The 17,363-nt window shown below is 48.1% G+C and overlaps 1 protein-coding gene across 3 annotated transcripts in view; it reads right to left on the reverse strand.

Moving 5' to 3' along the window:
- The window catches only part of LOC122364140 (phosphoglucomutase-2-like), a 49,170-nt gene that overhangs the window by 13,291 nt on the left and 18,516 nt on the right, over nucleotides 1–17,363 (reverse strand). For all 3 annotated transcript variants that reach the window (XM_043334256.1, XM_043334255.1, XM_043334258.1), the window contains exons 8-9: nucleotides 12,131–12,354; nucleotides 6,090–6,195 (exon numbers count right to left, since the gene is read on the reverse strand). In XM_043334256.1, the coding sequence (XP_043190191.1) occupies nucleotides 6,090–6,195; nucleotides 12,131–12,354 (330 nt within the window). The remainder of the gene's footprint in view (nucleotides 1–6,089; nucleotides 6,196–12,130; nucleotides 12,355–17,363) is intronic.

Raw genomic sequence — 17,363 nt, forward strand, 5'->3', positions numbered from 1 at the left:
TTTACCAAAAACAGATCATTAAATACCAAAGCGAGACGGCATGTAACTAACAAAATACCAACAAAAGGGTCTAAAATACAAAATAACAAGTTGGTAGCCATTTAGTAAGCATTGATATAATTAGTACATTAAAGTCGGTAGGCATCCGATCGACGGCGTCGTTAAAGGACCAGCGAATAGAATGCTGGGGTCGCACAATGGCACCTTAGGGAGAATGGCAAGACCACACTCCAATTATCGGTCAGCATAGGACCTCGGGTTCGCATAGCCCTGCACAAGGCTTCTGGGCATATGGGAATCTGTGTTGAGAATCTAATGATGGACAGCTCGTTTCACAAAACAGCCTGCGATTAGCGATACTGCTTAGACTCATAACTAAAGTAATCTAGGCTCAGAATCATCATTACTGCAGCACCGCAAACAAGAAATAATGCGGGTCCGTGAAAACGCCTATTTTTTCAGTCACACCCGACGAGCACGCCAACGACCAACAGCAATTTAGAGTTCAACCAAACGATGCGCGAATGAGCACTAGTGCGAATAACACTTGTGAAAAATCCATCTTAAATGAGAAACAAATGCATATAAATAGCAATGGGAAGTGACAACCATAAATAAGAGGCAGCCCGTTTACCCATCCTAGTTTCTCCAAAAGGGCCATGCCCCCAGTTCATTCACCCGCGCCGAGAAACCGCCGTAAATTTATAATCAAATGTCACATCCCGTTTCGGTCATCTTCCTATTCCCTCCGTCCGTCCCGGCGAGACGAGCCCGGGTGACCGACCGCGCCGGCCCGGCCCGGCCCGAGTGCCGACTGATTTATATACCGGCTGATTTAGATGACCGCCAGTCTCACGGCGTGGTGCACAGTGCACCTCGTACCGGGCCGGCGCAGGGCGAATGTGCCGCCTCCTACCCCACGACCAGGGATATCTCCCTCAATCTGACTATGGGGAGATGACGACGTGCCTTATTGTCTAAAGGTCCCGGTATCCAAATGCGAACCATATCCAATGGTCTCCGTTACATTTAAATATGAACCCTAGCTATGACCTATGACATTACGACAGCGTCAGTAGCGGTAAAACTTATCACTGCGCCAGGCGGCTACAGCTAAACAGCGACTGACAACGAGCCGTTCAAACATCAACTATCAACATGTACTGACAGATGCGGAGAAAATCAACAGGCAGTGATGGACGGCAGAGTGAGGGATGAGAATAAAAACGACGTAAAACAAATTGAAGTCTTTTCCAAAAGTAACAAAGAAAAAAGGAAGCAATGGCAAAGGAAAAGAAAAGCGGGATACGGGGCGAGGTGAATAAGAGGCAGGATGATGGGAAGGGGAAAAGGAGGAAACCGGCGATTAAGACGAAGATGAGTACCACTTTTCTGCGCACTCTTCTGCATCCGACCGTGCCAGGTAGTAGCTACTTAGTGTACCGGGGAAGCAGAACCTCGCAGCTTGTCTTGGGTTGTTCTCGCGTGTTTTGATGTGCAATTTTTCGCCGATAAGTCATAATCAGCATATACTGTCAGCTATCAATGATAGTATTTCTGCTTTTGTTTTTGTTTTCTTTTTACAGCAAGTGCTTTCTTTTGCCAGTGCATTGTTATTCAGTTGGCATTGAAGACCAATAACCATCAAATACGTTCCCAAGTGCACCTGTCACACTGCCAGAGCACCCACAACAAGAAGGCCCGCAGTCAGTAGCCCCAAACTACACCGACATGGGGACTGGCCACATCAGAGGCATAGGGGCACGCCTGCTGCTCAGTCCCACTCAACACCAGTCCAATCGGTCCGACCCGCCGCGCCGGTCCCAAACCGTCCAAAGCCGATGCATACCTACTTCAAAACATACTATGCCCGTCAATAGTCTAGCACCCAGGGCTGCAGAGTCGGAGTCGGAGTCGGAGCTGAACTCGGTTGGAGTCGACAATTCTGCCCGGAGTCGGAGTCGCCAAAATCTTACCAATTCCGACTCCGAAGTCGGAGTTAATGCTGCATGGTTCAACGGCATGCTCTGCACCAGTTTGCTTGACGATACTACGCAGATTTTGTCAAAAGAAGGCCATGTTACTGTATTGTACTAGCGTTTCCAGCGAAAGAAGCAGAAAACGGCGGATTCGCCGGAGCCTGCTTTTTATCCTGCATGCTATTTGTAAAGCATACCAATTTGCAATGCAAGGCTTGGTACGCATAAAGTATTGTTTCAGGTAAAATAAAAAACATCTTCACAATGCACATTATTACGAGCGAGCGAGCGCAGCGAGCGAAGTGAGTCTTTTCAATATAACGGAAAAATCTCAGTATGAGCGGCCCGGCCCGGCCCGGCCCGGCCTGTAACGCTTTTGAGAGGCTTATATCTCAGCAACCGCTGGACCGATTGGCCTGCGGTCTTTTTTGTTGGGTAGCCCGGGCCCCATCCCTTCTTCCCCGTAATTGACTACTTTTGATACATCTCAGTGACCGTCGTGGCACGTGCCACGTGAAAAGTCAAGGGTGTTCAAGGTGTTTTGCAAAAGTAGTAATTTTGAGAGGCTCATATCTCAGCAGCCGCTTGGGCGATTGGCTTGCGGTAATTTTTGTAGGGTAGCAGCATCCCTTCTACCAAAGGTCGGATACTCTCGATGCATGTGGGTCACCCCCAGTGCACGTGCAAAATACAACAATAAGAGGTGTCAAATTTGTTCCCATTTCAGTAACTCGGTAATTACTGGGGCGATTTCGCTGAAACTTGGCATACAGGTAGGCACCCACCAGGCAATGCATTCCCATGTGTTGCGGTTAGGGTGCTACTGCACGTGCGCACGTGCAGGGGGCGTTTCCAGATCTCGAGAACGGCTGGGCCGATTGCGCTCAAATTTGGTACACGGTTGGGGACCGGTTAGTAGGGTGCCGTGCAAAAGTCATTTTGGAACCCGTTTGCACGTGCGCACGTGCAGAATGCCGCTTCCAGATCTCAGGAACGGCTGGGCCGATTGCGTTCAAATTTGGTACACCGCTAGCGACCGGTTACCGGTTAGAACGGTGATTTGCGCAAGCCCATTGGAAGTACCCTCTCGCCCTTCCGCACGTGCAGGGCTCACTATCTCGCTCGCTCGTTCTTCGCCCAAAAGGCGTTTTACTCAGGGTATATAGAACAACGGGTACACCAACGACGCGGAAAGCGCCCATTTTACCTGGACAAGTTACAGGGTAGGTGATATATTTTTTGTTTATCGAAAAAAATAGAGTATTCCATTCTGAAGAGTAAAGCCAAATTCATAAAGCAGTTATTTTTAAATTATATGTACCAGAAATAACATACTAACCATAGTTTAAAACTTAGTTTAAAGTTAGTTGAAAAGCGTATAGTTGATACTAAAATGGAAGGAATCCATGGAAGGCGGAAATGGCGTAGCTGTTTCATTCTTTAAATGTGTTCGCAAGCAGGATTTACGTGATGCTAGCGACATCTATGAATGTAATCCTGGATGCTGATTGGCTGAGCGAGTCCGTGAGCAGTATCACTAATTTACGCTTGTACAGGGTTGAGGCAATGTGCGCATGCGCAGGAACTTGTGCTCTCATGGAGGGGCTTTTGGTACCTCGGGCAGCGCCCAATGCTTTTTGGACCTGTTATGCCCTCCACATCGAAAAACGCTAGATAGAAAGGTTGTAGAGGAAGCTTGAGGCTACCTTTCCCCACAATAATATTGGCACTTTATCTATTAGCTTACGTATGGGGCTCGCTTGAAAAAGGTCGATTTAACATGGAAACCCTATGGGGTAGTAGTTTTTGAGCGCCCATTTGGCCTAATGCTACCAACTGTTACTGGCTACCCCTGGTTTTACTGGTTATTATTGTCATATGAATTTTGAAAGAAGCGTCCGGAGTGGGAGTGGGAGTCGGAGTCCGAGCCGGAGTCGATTTTTGAAGCCGGAGTCGGAGTCGGAGTCACCCGAAAATCCATCGACTCCGCAGCCCTGCTAGCACCAATCACCGCATATGCAGAGGCCGAACCGTTAAGATCGAGTAGTTGAGTCGTAAGTCACGCGGTTGTCGGTCGCGGCCGAGCGGACCCAGTGCGTCGCCACTGGTTATTGGTGAGGTCCTCGGAAGCCCCGGCAGCGGTGGCCGACACTCGGGAGGACTCCACCGCAGTCGCACGAAGCCGTCACGCGACACAACGGCGGCACTCGCAATGGACAGAGCGTGCGCCGTGCAGCGTTCAGAGTCCGGTGGAACGGGCGATGGCTAACGAGGGCCGGTGGCCAGCGAAACTGCATGACTTACATCACCGACTTCCTCCCTTTATTATATTACATAATTTGCAGATGGCTTATGTAATTCCAGCTCGGCCTTAAAAAGGGAACAGTGCTAACAAGATTCGTGATTGACGTAGCCAGAGTGTCGCAAAAAATAGTTCCTGATATTCGAGTGAGAATGCAGGTAACACGAGGATGCTGATGCTGCCAATATCCATCCCGGTTAAAAAAAAAATAATAAAATGATGTTACCAGGGACCAGGGGTCAATGGGGACGCTCACACAGCGATGTTGTCTATGAGCTAGAACAGATAAGCGAACGGGTCCGGGTTAAAGACATCCCGCTTGCAGACTGGTTTGCAGAACATTCTCCGCGGCGCAAATGTCAGAGGTGAAATGCAGCTGAAAATCAATCTCATATAACGGTCTTTTGCAATACTTTTTATTGTGACGCTGCAAAGAAGATTAAGAAAATAAAATGATATTTTGGTAAAATATGTTATTATTCACGATCTCATATGGATTCAAACTTTAAATAAAACCCTCACGAACTTAAAACGGTGTTTTGCTGGTGAAAAATTTCGTCATTCGGCGATGTTCACATATGTAGAGATACGTTCGGCCTGCCCCCCAGATGATGACCTTTTAATATGTAGGTATTGATTTCGATTTGTGCCTAAAATGATCCTTTTATAAATGCAGTACCAGTGGTCTTAAGGCTCAGTCTGGGCAGCAATATATCAAAAGCTTTGCACATTCGCATGTAGGTACGACTTTTGGATCTCAGATATTCACAGCCTGACTGCTCCTCATCCTTCCATTCCCAAGGGTACTCTTCCCAGTTGTTTTGTAAAGAGATCGACCCATCTGCCTCTCCCCATTCGCCACCTATCCGTCTTTCCAGCAGCCTGGACAGAGAACATGAGTCTGTTTATCAGTCGGACACCTGAGTTTTCATAGCCGCGTGTCTATGTCACTTCCATAGGCAGCAGAGAGCAGATCTCACCGTAAAAACAGCATCTCCAGCCGCATCTGCAGCCACCACAGACGTCGCGGAGAACATCAAACAGAATCAGAAAGGAGAACAGCAGCAACATGACGCCGGCCTCTCGTGTGAATGACCGCCGCACGCCGCAAGGTGCGGAAAATGAGCTGCCAGTGACCAGGCTGCTTTGATCATCATGCTACGATCATGACGACATCTGCACTGTGTAGCTCGGCATGCGGTATCAGTAACAGAAAGGCGCAGAAAGCATCGAAAACAATGACCCCGAATACAAGAGCAAGCAAATGAAGAGAACGGATTTTCATATTCGCTCAGCATGGCAACCGTTTGTGATATGCCTTTACTCTGCTCATGTATCCCCGGTCACTCTACCGGCTACCCGAAGCTCGGACTGGTTCGGGTCTTAGACATATGTGGGTTATTGAAGTACGTACATACCTGCAATATACTGGTAAACAGGATATGAACACGTCATGCCCACTGCAATCATCGATCACAGTGCGCTATTTCCAACGTCATTACGTGTTTCCAGCGTGTTTGACCGTTACGAATCCCATACAAGCCAGGGGAAGAACCTCGAGATTCTTCGGGCGATGCTCACTCAAACGATTAACAGTTGCTCACTTGAGTGCTAACAGCTCAGTTTATGGCTAAACCGGTCATCGCTTAGGGCACACTATTGGCACAGTGGTAAATATGCTATGGAAACCACTTCACCGGGCGAGGCAGGGGAGTACCCTAGAGTGGGGAGGAGGGGGGGGGGATGACCGTAGCAGCAGCCCCAGCTGACCCGAAGGCGGTGACCTCGAGGTCAGGTCGCCGACTGACCTTGCCCGGAGCGCCGCCGAGGCTGCGGATGCGCTCGAACATGCGTTTCACCACCTCCGGCTCGTGACAGAGGTAGTAAGAGTTGTTGGTCGTGTGGAAACCGTACCTGTCGAAAGAAATAGGGAAACAGTCACTGGCGGGAAACGGGAGGATACGGGAGCAGCTCGGCTGTCGCGCAGCAATACACTGGAGATTGGATAACAATTTGACTTTTATTACCAATCGGCATCAGTTTATAACCCAATAAACAACCTATCAGCCCTCGAACGGCACAATTAAATGTAAATAAACGTCTCAGCATGGCTCATTATTCTGCAACATTATCATTCCTCTAATACGACATCCACTGTAGTATGCATCCTTTCCCACTCGTGCTCATTTCATCTGTCCTCGTCAGTCATCTGATCCATGTAAGAAATCACCGAACGGAATGCTACAGGAAATCACCTCTCTGAAGATCAACAGCTGAAACGGATCCCCACATCAGAAAGCACACGTCCTGACAGCCGTTATATGTTTAAAGGCCGCCCCACACTGGACCTCGCATGCGGGTTGCGAGTTTTTGGGTTTTCGGATTTCTTCCAAATCAAACAATACACTATGTTGAGTGGCCCACACTACCATGTGACAAGCGAGTCTGCATGTTTTTAGCATGTGAGCCTACTTGTATCGCATTCCAAAAGTTGATTTTGAGTCAACATTCGATTTTCCTTGCTGCGAGGGCTGCGAGTTTTGTTGTGTTTTGTTGAAGTCGAATTTGGGTTCGTTTTGCTGATATTGCGATAATATGCATTTTTTTCTGAGGGTGTACCGGCTTCGCTGCATTCATGTAGTGACCATAAAAGAGTGGTTAAATCACTCCATGAAAGAGTATAATACACATGAATCAAAAACCATCAATCTCGCAACCCGCATGTGAGGTTCAGTGTGGGGCGGCCATTAAAGGGACACTCCCACCTTAACATTAGTTTTGAGTTGAGATAGCCAAATTGGTGGCCATGGCCTGCAAATACCGGTTTGGGCACTCACAACATCGACAAATGCTTTAATTCGGAGATATGGAATTTCAAACTTGCAGTTTTCGGATTCTAAGGGGCTAGTGCATTGGTATGCCCCCTTAGAATTTGTGACGTCAGCGGAGATCTAACGATTTTTAAATCTTTTACTAAAACGTTTGGTAGCACGCGGTGGTATATGCTGCTTTGCGCGCAACAAATGCCGCACTTTCAAATAAAGTCGCTAGGAACAGCGGAGATCCCAAAAAGTAAACAAAAGTAAAAGTCTAATATCTTGAAAACCGGTGAATATTTTTCGATGAAATTTGGTAGATATTCGTTTTCGCTCTTTCTGAACCGAGCGACATCACTTTCGTGCCAATTCATTAACTTTTTTGAAGGTGGGAACTGGGAGGGTCCCTTTAATAAGACGCTCGATTGACCCATCCCACACCACCTCTGGCACTATTTGACGGTCGCTGCACCCTCCCCCGGCCGTCAGCCTTTCGGCTGTTTGTCTAGCCCCGAGAAGTCGCCTGTACTGTATGATCCGTATTGTTATTCCGCAGCGCACTATCTAAAACGCATCCATGGCTCACAACTATTTCGCTGATAAATGTGCCATATATTCGTCCGTACCCGGCTACCTTTATTCTCACATGAACCCAATGCTCACATGTTAATCATGGACGCTGATTGAGATGTTTCCCCTGGCCCCGGAGCATGCAGAGGCCACAGCGTTATCAATTCCTTTCATGTCGGTCGAAGGAAGTTCATAGAAGACATCTAACTGGAAGAATATTTATATCGCGCTAGAAACAAATGCCGTTTAAAGAGAGCACGCTGAATTTCGACGACCGTTTTGCACAATGTGTCATGTATATTACATATGACGCCACTGTTATAAGTCATACAAGTCACTCCCAATGTTTCATGTTATGCAAACGCTCCCTGTCTTCTGTGTGGCTGTATTTTGATGAACGGTGCGGCCAGGGACCAGGATATAATACAAGCAGTTTACAGGAAACAAATTTGTTACTGAAATGCGAATGAAGTGATCCAGACTTTACGCAATGTTGACGATACGACAGAGCCGGGGACCTCACAAAAAGGAGCCGAAAACCAGAAGCGTCAAGAAAGCGAGATGAATCAAGAAGTACGCCCTCTAAGGGAAGAGGTTGCGTGAACTGACCGCCATCCAGGAGGGAAGGTTACAGATCTATATCTTACAGCTTGAATATCGAAATATTTAATTCGTTAAGTGTTTTTATCAGTAGTTTATAGAAATGCTAATTCTATGCCTGCCACAATGAGCACATTTATACATCAATTAAAATGAATCGCAGTGACAGAATCACACGAATTGAACGTTGGTAAAGCTGCAAGTGACAGCGTCCGGAGAGCTACCGTTATCTCCTTATACTAATGTCCATGATACGGCCAAGCCTCGAAATGTCTGTCGATAAGCCTCGAACTGACAGAAACACATCCTGCTTCTCTCCGCGTTTACACCGCTGCGACTTATGCTAGACGTCAATCACTAGGTAATGGACCAACAAATACCATGTCACCACCGCCTTTGGTTCTTATCCATCTGAATTACAAATACAGGCAGCAGCACCTAAACAGCCCGGTGGCGCTGCCACTTCCCGTGTTATCACTTATCACCACGTTACGGCAATAAATCCATCGCTGCCGCTAGTATGTCGGGCTACTCTGTTTTGGATGTAGTTAAATGCATGCATCAGTTTGAGATAAATTACATGCTAACAGTGTAGTGAAAATAGCTCGAAGAATTCAATAAACGAAACAAGAGCATACCTTATCGTAATGTAAATAAATCAGAAAATTATGAATTCAACACGACCACAAAAACGTTCACTGGGCTGGTCACGGCATAAGCGGCCCGCTGGCGGCGGTGCCCGCGGGCACACACAGTTTGACCCGAGAGGCCCTTTTGGTGTGACCGTTGCGCTCCCCAGAGGTCAGCGCGGAGCGAGTGGTGTTCCCGCGGTCAGCGGTCAGCGCGCTGACCGTCCAGTCCTCACTGACCGACAGTGACGGATAGCCGACAGTTTCAGATACTCCCGCGCCATCTCACCACCAAGCAAATGTTATGCATAATAATCTGCACCGTGTGACCTATCATCTCCTTATTGCGAGATCAGCGTGTGGGCAGTTTGTCTGCCAGCTGTCGCGGAGGTGGGGTCGGGGACCTTTCGCCGGGCACGGGTCGCCGGTAAGGAGCACAGGCAGATCGGTCAGCTCGGGAGCCGCGGAGAGGAGAGAGGAATGCGGAACGAAACGGTGAGGCTCATCATAAAACCGGGACAGAGGTGAGGCAAGGAATCGAGTCAAACAGATGGATATGGGGAGCTGATGTAAGCTAGGACCGGGGCCCCACATAGAATTGTATGCATACAAAAGCGTGCGATAAAAATGTGATAACAAAAATGAAATTTCTCTTTGAAGCATCAGTCAGAAAGGTAGCGGCATACATTGCGAAGTCTAGAATGCATACTTCAGCTGAAACGCAGCCTCGCTCCCCGTTCCAATATGGTTTGGAAACAAGACTATAGCTCGTTTTTTAAAGTTTGCCCCTCACTGTAAACGTCTTTTTGAATACAGCACGAGAATTGCTAGCTGAATTACTGAGAAAACTGGTTGGCGCACATTGTATTGGAGATATGAATAATATTTTCAAAATAAGTTTTGAACACCGACGATGTAATGGAGCTGTAGGTACAGGCAAATACGAGCTATGAGTCTGTGAAATAGTAAACAAAGTTGATAAAATTGATCGTCTGTGAAATCTGGTGAAATCAATGTGCGCCAACCAGTTTTCTTAGTAATTCAGCTAGCAATTCTCGTGCTGTGTTCAAAAAAGACGTTTACAGTGAGGGACAAACTTAAAAAAAACGAACTATTGTGAGGGCAGTCATTTGCGTCTCTCTGCTACAGATTTGTCACACGGGTGTATGTCACGGACAGATGTCACGCATGGACGTCGGATAGATCGCCCATGTCACGGATAGATCACGGATAGATCTGTCACGTGTGGGTAATTTCGTCACAAGATACCGGTAACCAGTGCCGTTATTTAAAGTTCCTGTTACGTTAACACGGAGCGGAGGAGTAACCGAAAGAATACCATTTAATACTGAAAGTCGACTGTCATAAAACTTCCACTAACACGCATGGAAAGTCACTCTTCTGTTTCAGATGACGCTAGACGGGTTTTTAAGGCACAACAGCCGCGCAACTCTGAGGTACTTCGGTCATAAGACCGAGACTTTCATCTACAGCTAGCTCACCGTTCCTCCATTGTTGGTACACACGCCACAGCGGTTACCCACCCCACCACCGCGCCGCGCCGGTCACTTCAGGAGCCGCTTCGGGCCACTGCAAACACACCGCGCCTCTGGGTGCCTACCGCACCGTCATCGGAGGGAACTACCCGCCGCTGACGGCGCTGTTACCGTCGAGATGTCCACAAAACGCCGCCCCACTCGACACTAAGTTTCCCCGTGATGGGGACGGCACCCTGACCTCACAGGTTGTAGTTGTAGTGTCTGTTAATAAAACACACCCCACTCGGCAGTAAAGGCGCGGGCCGGTAGCGGGGAGGGAGACGGCACGGAGAGGGCCGCCACATAGCCTAGTCAACATCCGCGTGAGTGAGCCGAATTCATCTCCAGACTGGCCGGCAATAAAGCAAGGCTGGTGATAAAACCCGAGTTACGACTGACAGTGCACAACACTCCGCGGGGGATAGGTCAGCAGGCTGACCCACTGCCAGAGTTCAGTGAACTCGATTTAACGTTGTTTTACGTTTTATGTACGCCTCGACCACGCCCCGGTTAGAGAAGCACGCACAGTCACGCATTTCAATTCGGAGCTTATAGCGATTCGAGCAAGTAAGCAGAACCACCGATGTTGGACCACAAAGCAATGAAAAAATTGTTCACCGTGAATTGGAAGCCTTTCTCAACAATACCGAAAAAAGAAACATTGAAATGGTATAAAATCCATTTCAGAAATGAAATATGAATTGTCATTCACCTGCTGTTTCAACGGACGTAAATGACCTTGCGGTCGACAGCCGCTAGGTCATTTACCTACGTCATTTTAATCGGTCATTTACAAACCTTGACATTGATTACAAACCTTGACCTTGAATGACCATTTAATCGTTAACCTTGAATGACCAATCAATCGGTCATTTACAAACCCCGTCAACTATCTAAACAAAATCTCACTTATAGTCCCGTACAATTTTATTACAGTTTGTCATCAGCATCCTCGTCGCTTTCCCGTGCACCTGGTGCGGTGCACGATATCCATTGTTCAACATTAGGTGACATTTGTACGTGTCACATTGGTTTGTAAAGCTGGCCATTTAGTCGTCACCATTTTTACATCAGCTGGTATTTTTAGCAATAAATAAATTAAAAAATTAACACGGAATGAATGAGGCGTTACATGACCGCAGAGGGCGGTACCGTTGTCACTTCCGCTCTGTGTTAACGGAACGGAAATTTGAATAACGGCACTTGTGACCGGTAGCTTGTGACGAAAGGAGCCACACGTGACGGATCCATCCCTGACAGTCGGACGTCCATGCGTGACATCCATCCGTGACAGACACCCGTGTGACAAATCTACGGCCGACGGAAACGAATGTAAATTTTTACAATCAATTTGTTCTTAGCAGCGGTATTGACGTCACTTCGTTTTCCGCATTTAAAACTCGTGTCCGTAATATGATTAACAAAGTGTGATGTGAGTGCCTTATATATATCTTGTATGACAACGGTCTTTGAATAGCCCCATTATTGCGGGTTGACCGGATGATGTAAAATAAATAAATAAATAAATAAATAAATAAATAAATAAATAAATAAATAAATAAATAAATAAATAAATAAATAAATAAATAAATGTAATTGTACAGGCCTCCCTGGCGTGCTCAGTGACAGGCTCACATTGTGAAAGGCCAGCACGGGAATCTGCCCACCTGTGGACCTTTAAACTGACCATCCTCACCTATCGTAGATAAGGTCGAGCTGCTGGGTCAGAGACAGTCCCTTGTTGGCCAGCGTGGTGGCCATCTGGGCGACCTCCAGCGCGGCGCTAACGCCGTCCTTGTCCAGCACCGTGGTGCCGCACATGAAGCCGATGGCCTCCTCGAAGGCGAACAGCACCTTCTTCCCCTGCAGCATCAGCTGCTCGGCCCGGTTACCCATCCACTTGAAGCCGGTCAGGGTTTCCTGTGGGCGAACACACGGGGGCGAGTGGAGGAAGTTAATGGGGTAATTACTGTCGGCGTTGGCTGAACTAATGAGCAGACGTAACCGCAGCAGGGCAGACATACTGCTCTGGTACCTACTGTAGAGTATGACAGATGGCGCATGTAAGTACGAGACACCTCAACGCTCCACAGTACTAAAATGCACTAATTCCACACGTTATTCACAACATCGGACAGGCGTGACGGAACATAAAAACTAGGCGTGACGGGACATAAAAGCTAGGCGTGACGGGACATAAAAGCTCCACATAACGCCAAAGAGCATCAAACGACGGTAAGTTCCTTGACCCATGTCGGCAATGGCGGTATTATAATTCAGCATATGTTTGCATGCCCCGAACTTCTATTGCGCTTTCTATCTCCGACAACGCAATACGAAATTTAGATAGCATGCCCATATCCGACCAAGAACGGAGTGCAGCAACCAGAACAGCTTAAGGATAGCAGACAAATAAACTTTTCATGAGCAGTCTTCCTCCATTGATTCACCCTTGCAGCTCCGAGGCTGCGGAGCTGTTTGACAAACAAAGTTACCGGTTGTCGATGCCTGCTTTGATCATGTGACCGGACAACACTTGCTAATGCCCACTGTAAACAAGCCCAGACGTATTCCAAGCGGTTGTAGCCATTTGTTGAACAGCGTCAGCCTATCAGCTACCCCGCCTATAAAGTCCTGCCGACAAGGCGTACAAAATACTAAGCCCCGGACAAAGCATATGCATCGCACTTGTCATTCGGGTGCAGGCTAATGTCCCAAACATCCATCCCCCAGTTCCTGCGTTGAACGTCCCACTACAGTCATGTCATACCGGTCGCTGCATCCCATCGTGCTTCGTAAGAAGCCGTGCTGTGTTGGTCATGTCCATGGCCGGTTCGCACGGCAGGTGAATGAGAATGACTAAGCTTATTTCTCACTTTATACTGATGGTCTTTCATGAAAAAAATATCCAGTAATGCAAAACAACGACCACCATTGTTATTATTTTCACACATTACACGAATTTTCACCCACCCATGTCATCACTCGTATTTATCGCATTTAACTAAAGTGCTGACATAAACAAGGCGCAGCGAACAACATCAACCGGAGCGTGATAAATTCGCATTAGTCAGGTCATCGTCATGGAGCCACACTCCCATCCTAGTCACGTTGCTATAAACACGAGACCGCCAACAGTTATCCCGCTAGCTGACCTACCCCGGCACAAAGCCAAAAGAAAAACAAGCCTATCAGAGGAGTAGATCTGACATATTCTTCCATGCAGTCAAAATGTTAGATGGAGCTGCTGCAGACTCCGTGCTAATCTCTGGGCCATAACTCAGACAAAAGCGGGTCATTCAACTGCGACCATCCCCATATCCAGTCCTCTCCTCCCATAGACCTCTGTATATCTCAGTAGCAGGTAAGGCAGAGGTGTTTTGTATGTTATCCAAGACAGATTTGTATATCAAAAACGACAATATTATTCAAATCTACTATACTATTTGTAGAATGAAACTCTGTCTGTCTGTGTTTCTGTTTGCACCGTGCAGAGGGGTGCTTTGACGTTGTGCACAGGTCAAACGGTGCGTTCGATGGGGCTGAAATTTTCGCAGGGTGTTGATGACGTCACGCGCACGTGCAGTGTCGAGGTTCGAGTCCCGGGGGGTGGATGGTTCGCACGTGGCACGCGCTGGAAAAAGGTGCTTTTTCTCCAAATTTTGCTCGGCTCTCAAGCTTGCTTCAAGGCATCGGCAGCCGGGTTCAATCGCCTTTGACAATAAAATGCATGACGATCGGCGGCGGGTGCCTCTCATTTGCAGATTGGCCAAGTTATTTATTTTGATAAACAGAGGCGAATGAAGGTGTTGATTTTCGTTGAATGGGGACAGTTTTCAATGCGCTGACACAAATGCACCGCGTTTGCCGTAATGCGCCACATTTGTCGAAAGGCGCCATTTTTGCCGGAAATTGCACAACTTTGTCAAATATGGTCCGATAAAGGCGCAATTCGGTGAAAGAATGCATGACAAAAGGACAGGCACAAATGCGTCACTTTTGTCGCAACGCGCCACATTCGTCACAAGGCGCTATTTCCACCAAATATGATTAAGAATAATGGAATTACACGAGTAGGAGCACGGTTAGAAACTCTTTTTTTAGTTCGTCAGTTTATATGATAATCTGTGACCTCACATGACCCAGTGGTAGTGGTGGTAGTGTAGTGGTAGTAGTATTGGTAGGAGTAGCGGTAGGGGTAGTGGTAGTATTAGAGGTAGTGGTAGGGGTAGTGTTAGGGGTAGTAGTAGGGGTAGTGGTAGGGGTAGTGGTAGGGGTAGTATTAGGGGTAGTAGTAGGGTAGTGGTAGGGGTAGTAGTAGGGGTAAGGGTAGGGGTAGGGGTAGTGGTAGTGGTAGGGATAGTGTTGGGGGTAGTGGTAGGGGTAGTGGCAGGGGTAGGGGTAGTGGTAGGGGTCGTGGTAGGGGTAGTGGTAGGGGTAGGGGTAGTGGTAGGGGTAGTGGTAGGAGTAGTGGTATGGGTAGAATTAGTAGAAGTGTGGCACAGGCCGATCCAATGTGACGTGGTGACCTATACGACCTGGCCTGACCGAAGGTGACCTGGCCTGACCCAGTGTGAGCAGGGATGACCGACTTGACCTGACTTGACCCCGTATGACCCAAATTTTATCAAACTAAGCCATCAGAATATTCCTTTATATATCTGCTTCCAGACGGCTCATCGGTATGATTCAAACACCATTCAAAAGCAAACTGGCTGCTGCGTATTCTATGGCTACGCCGCGAAGCAAGTGGCGCAGCCGCTTGTCTATCTTACTATTTGAACAGGATCCGTCTGTTTGTTTGTTTGTTTGTCCGCCACGCCGTGTAGTGGGTTCAATTTGTTACGGCTACAGGGCAGACGGTACGACGTAGGGGGCTGAAATTTGCACACCTTATAGGTGACAGAACGGGTCAGCGCCTTTTCTAGGTTCCGACTCGCTGGGGTGCACGATTCGCGCGTGGGGCGCGCTGGAAGAACGCCAATGAAATTTTGATCGGTTCGTAGATCTTCATTGAGAGCCGGGGTCGACAAACTTTGTGGACTAAATGCATGCCGATCGGTGGCGGGTGCCTCGCATTGGCGGATGGGCAAGTTTTTAATTTGAATAAAAAGTGGCGAGAGAATGTGTTGATTTTCGTTCGATGGGAACAGTTTGTGATACGATTTTACAAATTCACCGCGTTTGCCGCCATGCGCCATAATTATCTCAGGGCGTCATTTTTGTCGCAAATCGCACAGTTTTGTTAAATATGGTCCGATATGGGCGCAATTTGGTGCAAAGATGCATGCTCAATCACCGGGTGAAAATGCGCCACGTTTGCTGCAATGCGCCTCATTTGTCACAAAGCGCCATTTCCGACAAAAACGATTAAGCGTAATGGAATGGCACGAATAGGGACAGGGCTGGGGACACTTTAAGTCTGATATTTTACTACTGATTGGATCCAATTATTCTGTGACCTGACATGACCCGGCGGTGTTGGTAGGGGTAGGGGTAGGGGTAGGGGTAGTGGTAGGGGTAGTGGTAGGGGTAGTGGTAGGGGTAGGGTAGGGGTAGGGGTAGTGGTAGGAGTAGTAGTAGGGGTAGGGGTAGTGGTAGGGGTAGTAGTAGTGGTAGGGGTAGTACATAGTAGGGGTAGTAGTAGGGGTAGTGGTAGGGGTAGTGGTAGGGGTAGTGGTAGGGGTAGGAGTATGGGTAGTAGTAGGGGTAGATGTAGTGGTAGGGGTAGGGGTAGGGGTAGGGGTAGGAGTAGGGGTAGTGGTAGGGATAGTGGTAGGGGTAGTGGTAGGGGTAGTGGTAGTGGTAGGGGTAGGGGTAGTGGTAGAGGCAAAAGCAGAACAGTGGCCCGGGCTGATCCCAGCAGACGAGAGGTGACCTATGTGACCTGGCCTGACCCAAAGTGACCGGGACTGACCCCTTTGACCCGTATTGACCCCGTATCACCCAAATTTCATCCAACAACGCCCTCAGAACAGTTATTTTTTAAATTCTCTTCACATTTCCGTCCATATCTATGCTTCTAGACAACACATCGACATGAATCAAACACCATTCGAAAGCAAATTGGCTGTTGCCGCAATTTAATTATTATGTGACCTGACATGACCCAGTGGTAGGTAGTGGTAGTGGTAGGGGTAGTGGTAGTGGTAGGAGGTAGGAGTAGGGGTAGGGGTAGTGGTAGTTGTAGGGGTAGTAGTAGGGGTAGGGTAGTAGTAGGGGTAGTGGTAGGGGTAGTGGTAGGGGTAGTGGTAGGGGTAGGAGTATGTGTAGTAGTAGTGGTAGGGGTAGGCGTAGTGGTAGTGGTAGATTTAGGGGTAGGGGTAGTGGTAGGGGTAGTGGTAGGGGTAGTGGTAGGGGTAGTGGTAGGGGTAGGGGTAGTGGTGGAGGCAAAAGTAGAACAGTGGCCCGGGCTGATCCCATCGGACGAGAGGTGACCTATGTGACCTGGCCTCACCCAAAGTGACCGGGGCTGACCCCTTGACCCGTCTTGACCCCGTATCAGCCAAATTTCATCCAACAAAGCCCTCAGAACAGTTCTTTTTTAAATCTCCTCACATTTCCGTCCATATCTATGCTTCTAGACGACACATCGATTTGAATCGAACACCATGCGAAAGCAAATTGGCTGGTGCCGCAATTTTTTCTTACCACGCAGCAAAGCAAGTGGCGCAGCCGCTTGTCTATATTACTATTTGAGGAGGGCGTAGTTTCTGTCTATTACGAAGGTCGCGACATGGTGCTACGTAGCGCGGGTTACAGATCACACCGTTGCACCTACCGCGCTGAAATTTGCGCAAGTTATAGAACAAGGATGGACAACGTGCCTTTGAGCGGTCTCGGCTCGATCGGATCGATAGCGAGCGCGTGGCGCGTGCCCAAAAAGTGCAAATTCGCGTCATAGACTTTACATGTATAAATCGGCTGGC

Source organism: Amphibalanus amphitrite, unplaced genomic scaffold (assembly GCF_019059575.1).
Source record: "Amphibalanus amphitrite isolate SeventyFive unplaced genomic scaffold, NRLGWU_Aamphi_draft 000658F_arrow, whole genome shotgun sequence".
NCBI classification, from domain to species: Eukaryota; Metazoa; Arthropoda; class Thecostraca; order Balanomorpha; family Balanidae; genus Amphibalanus; species Amphibalanus amphitrite.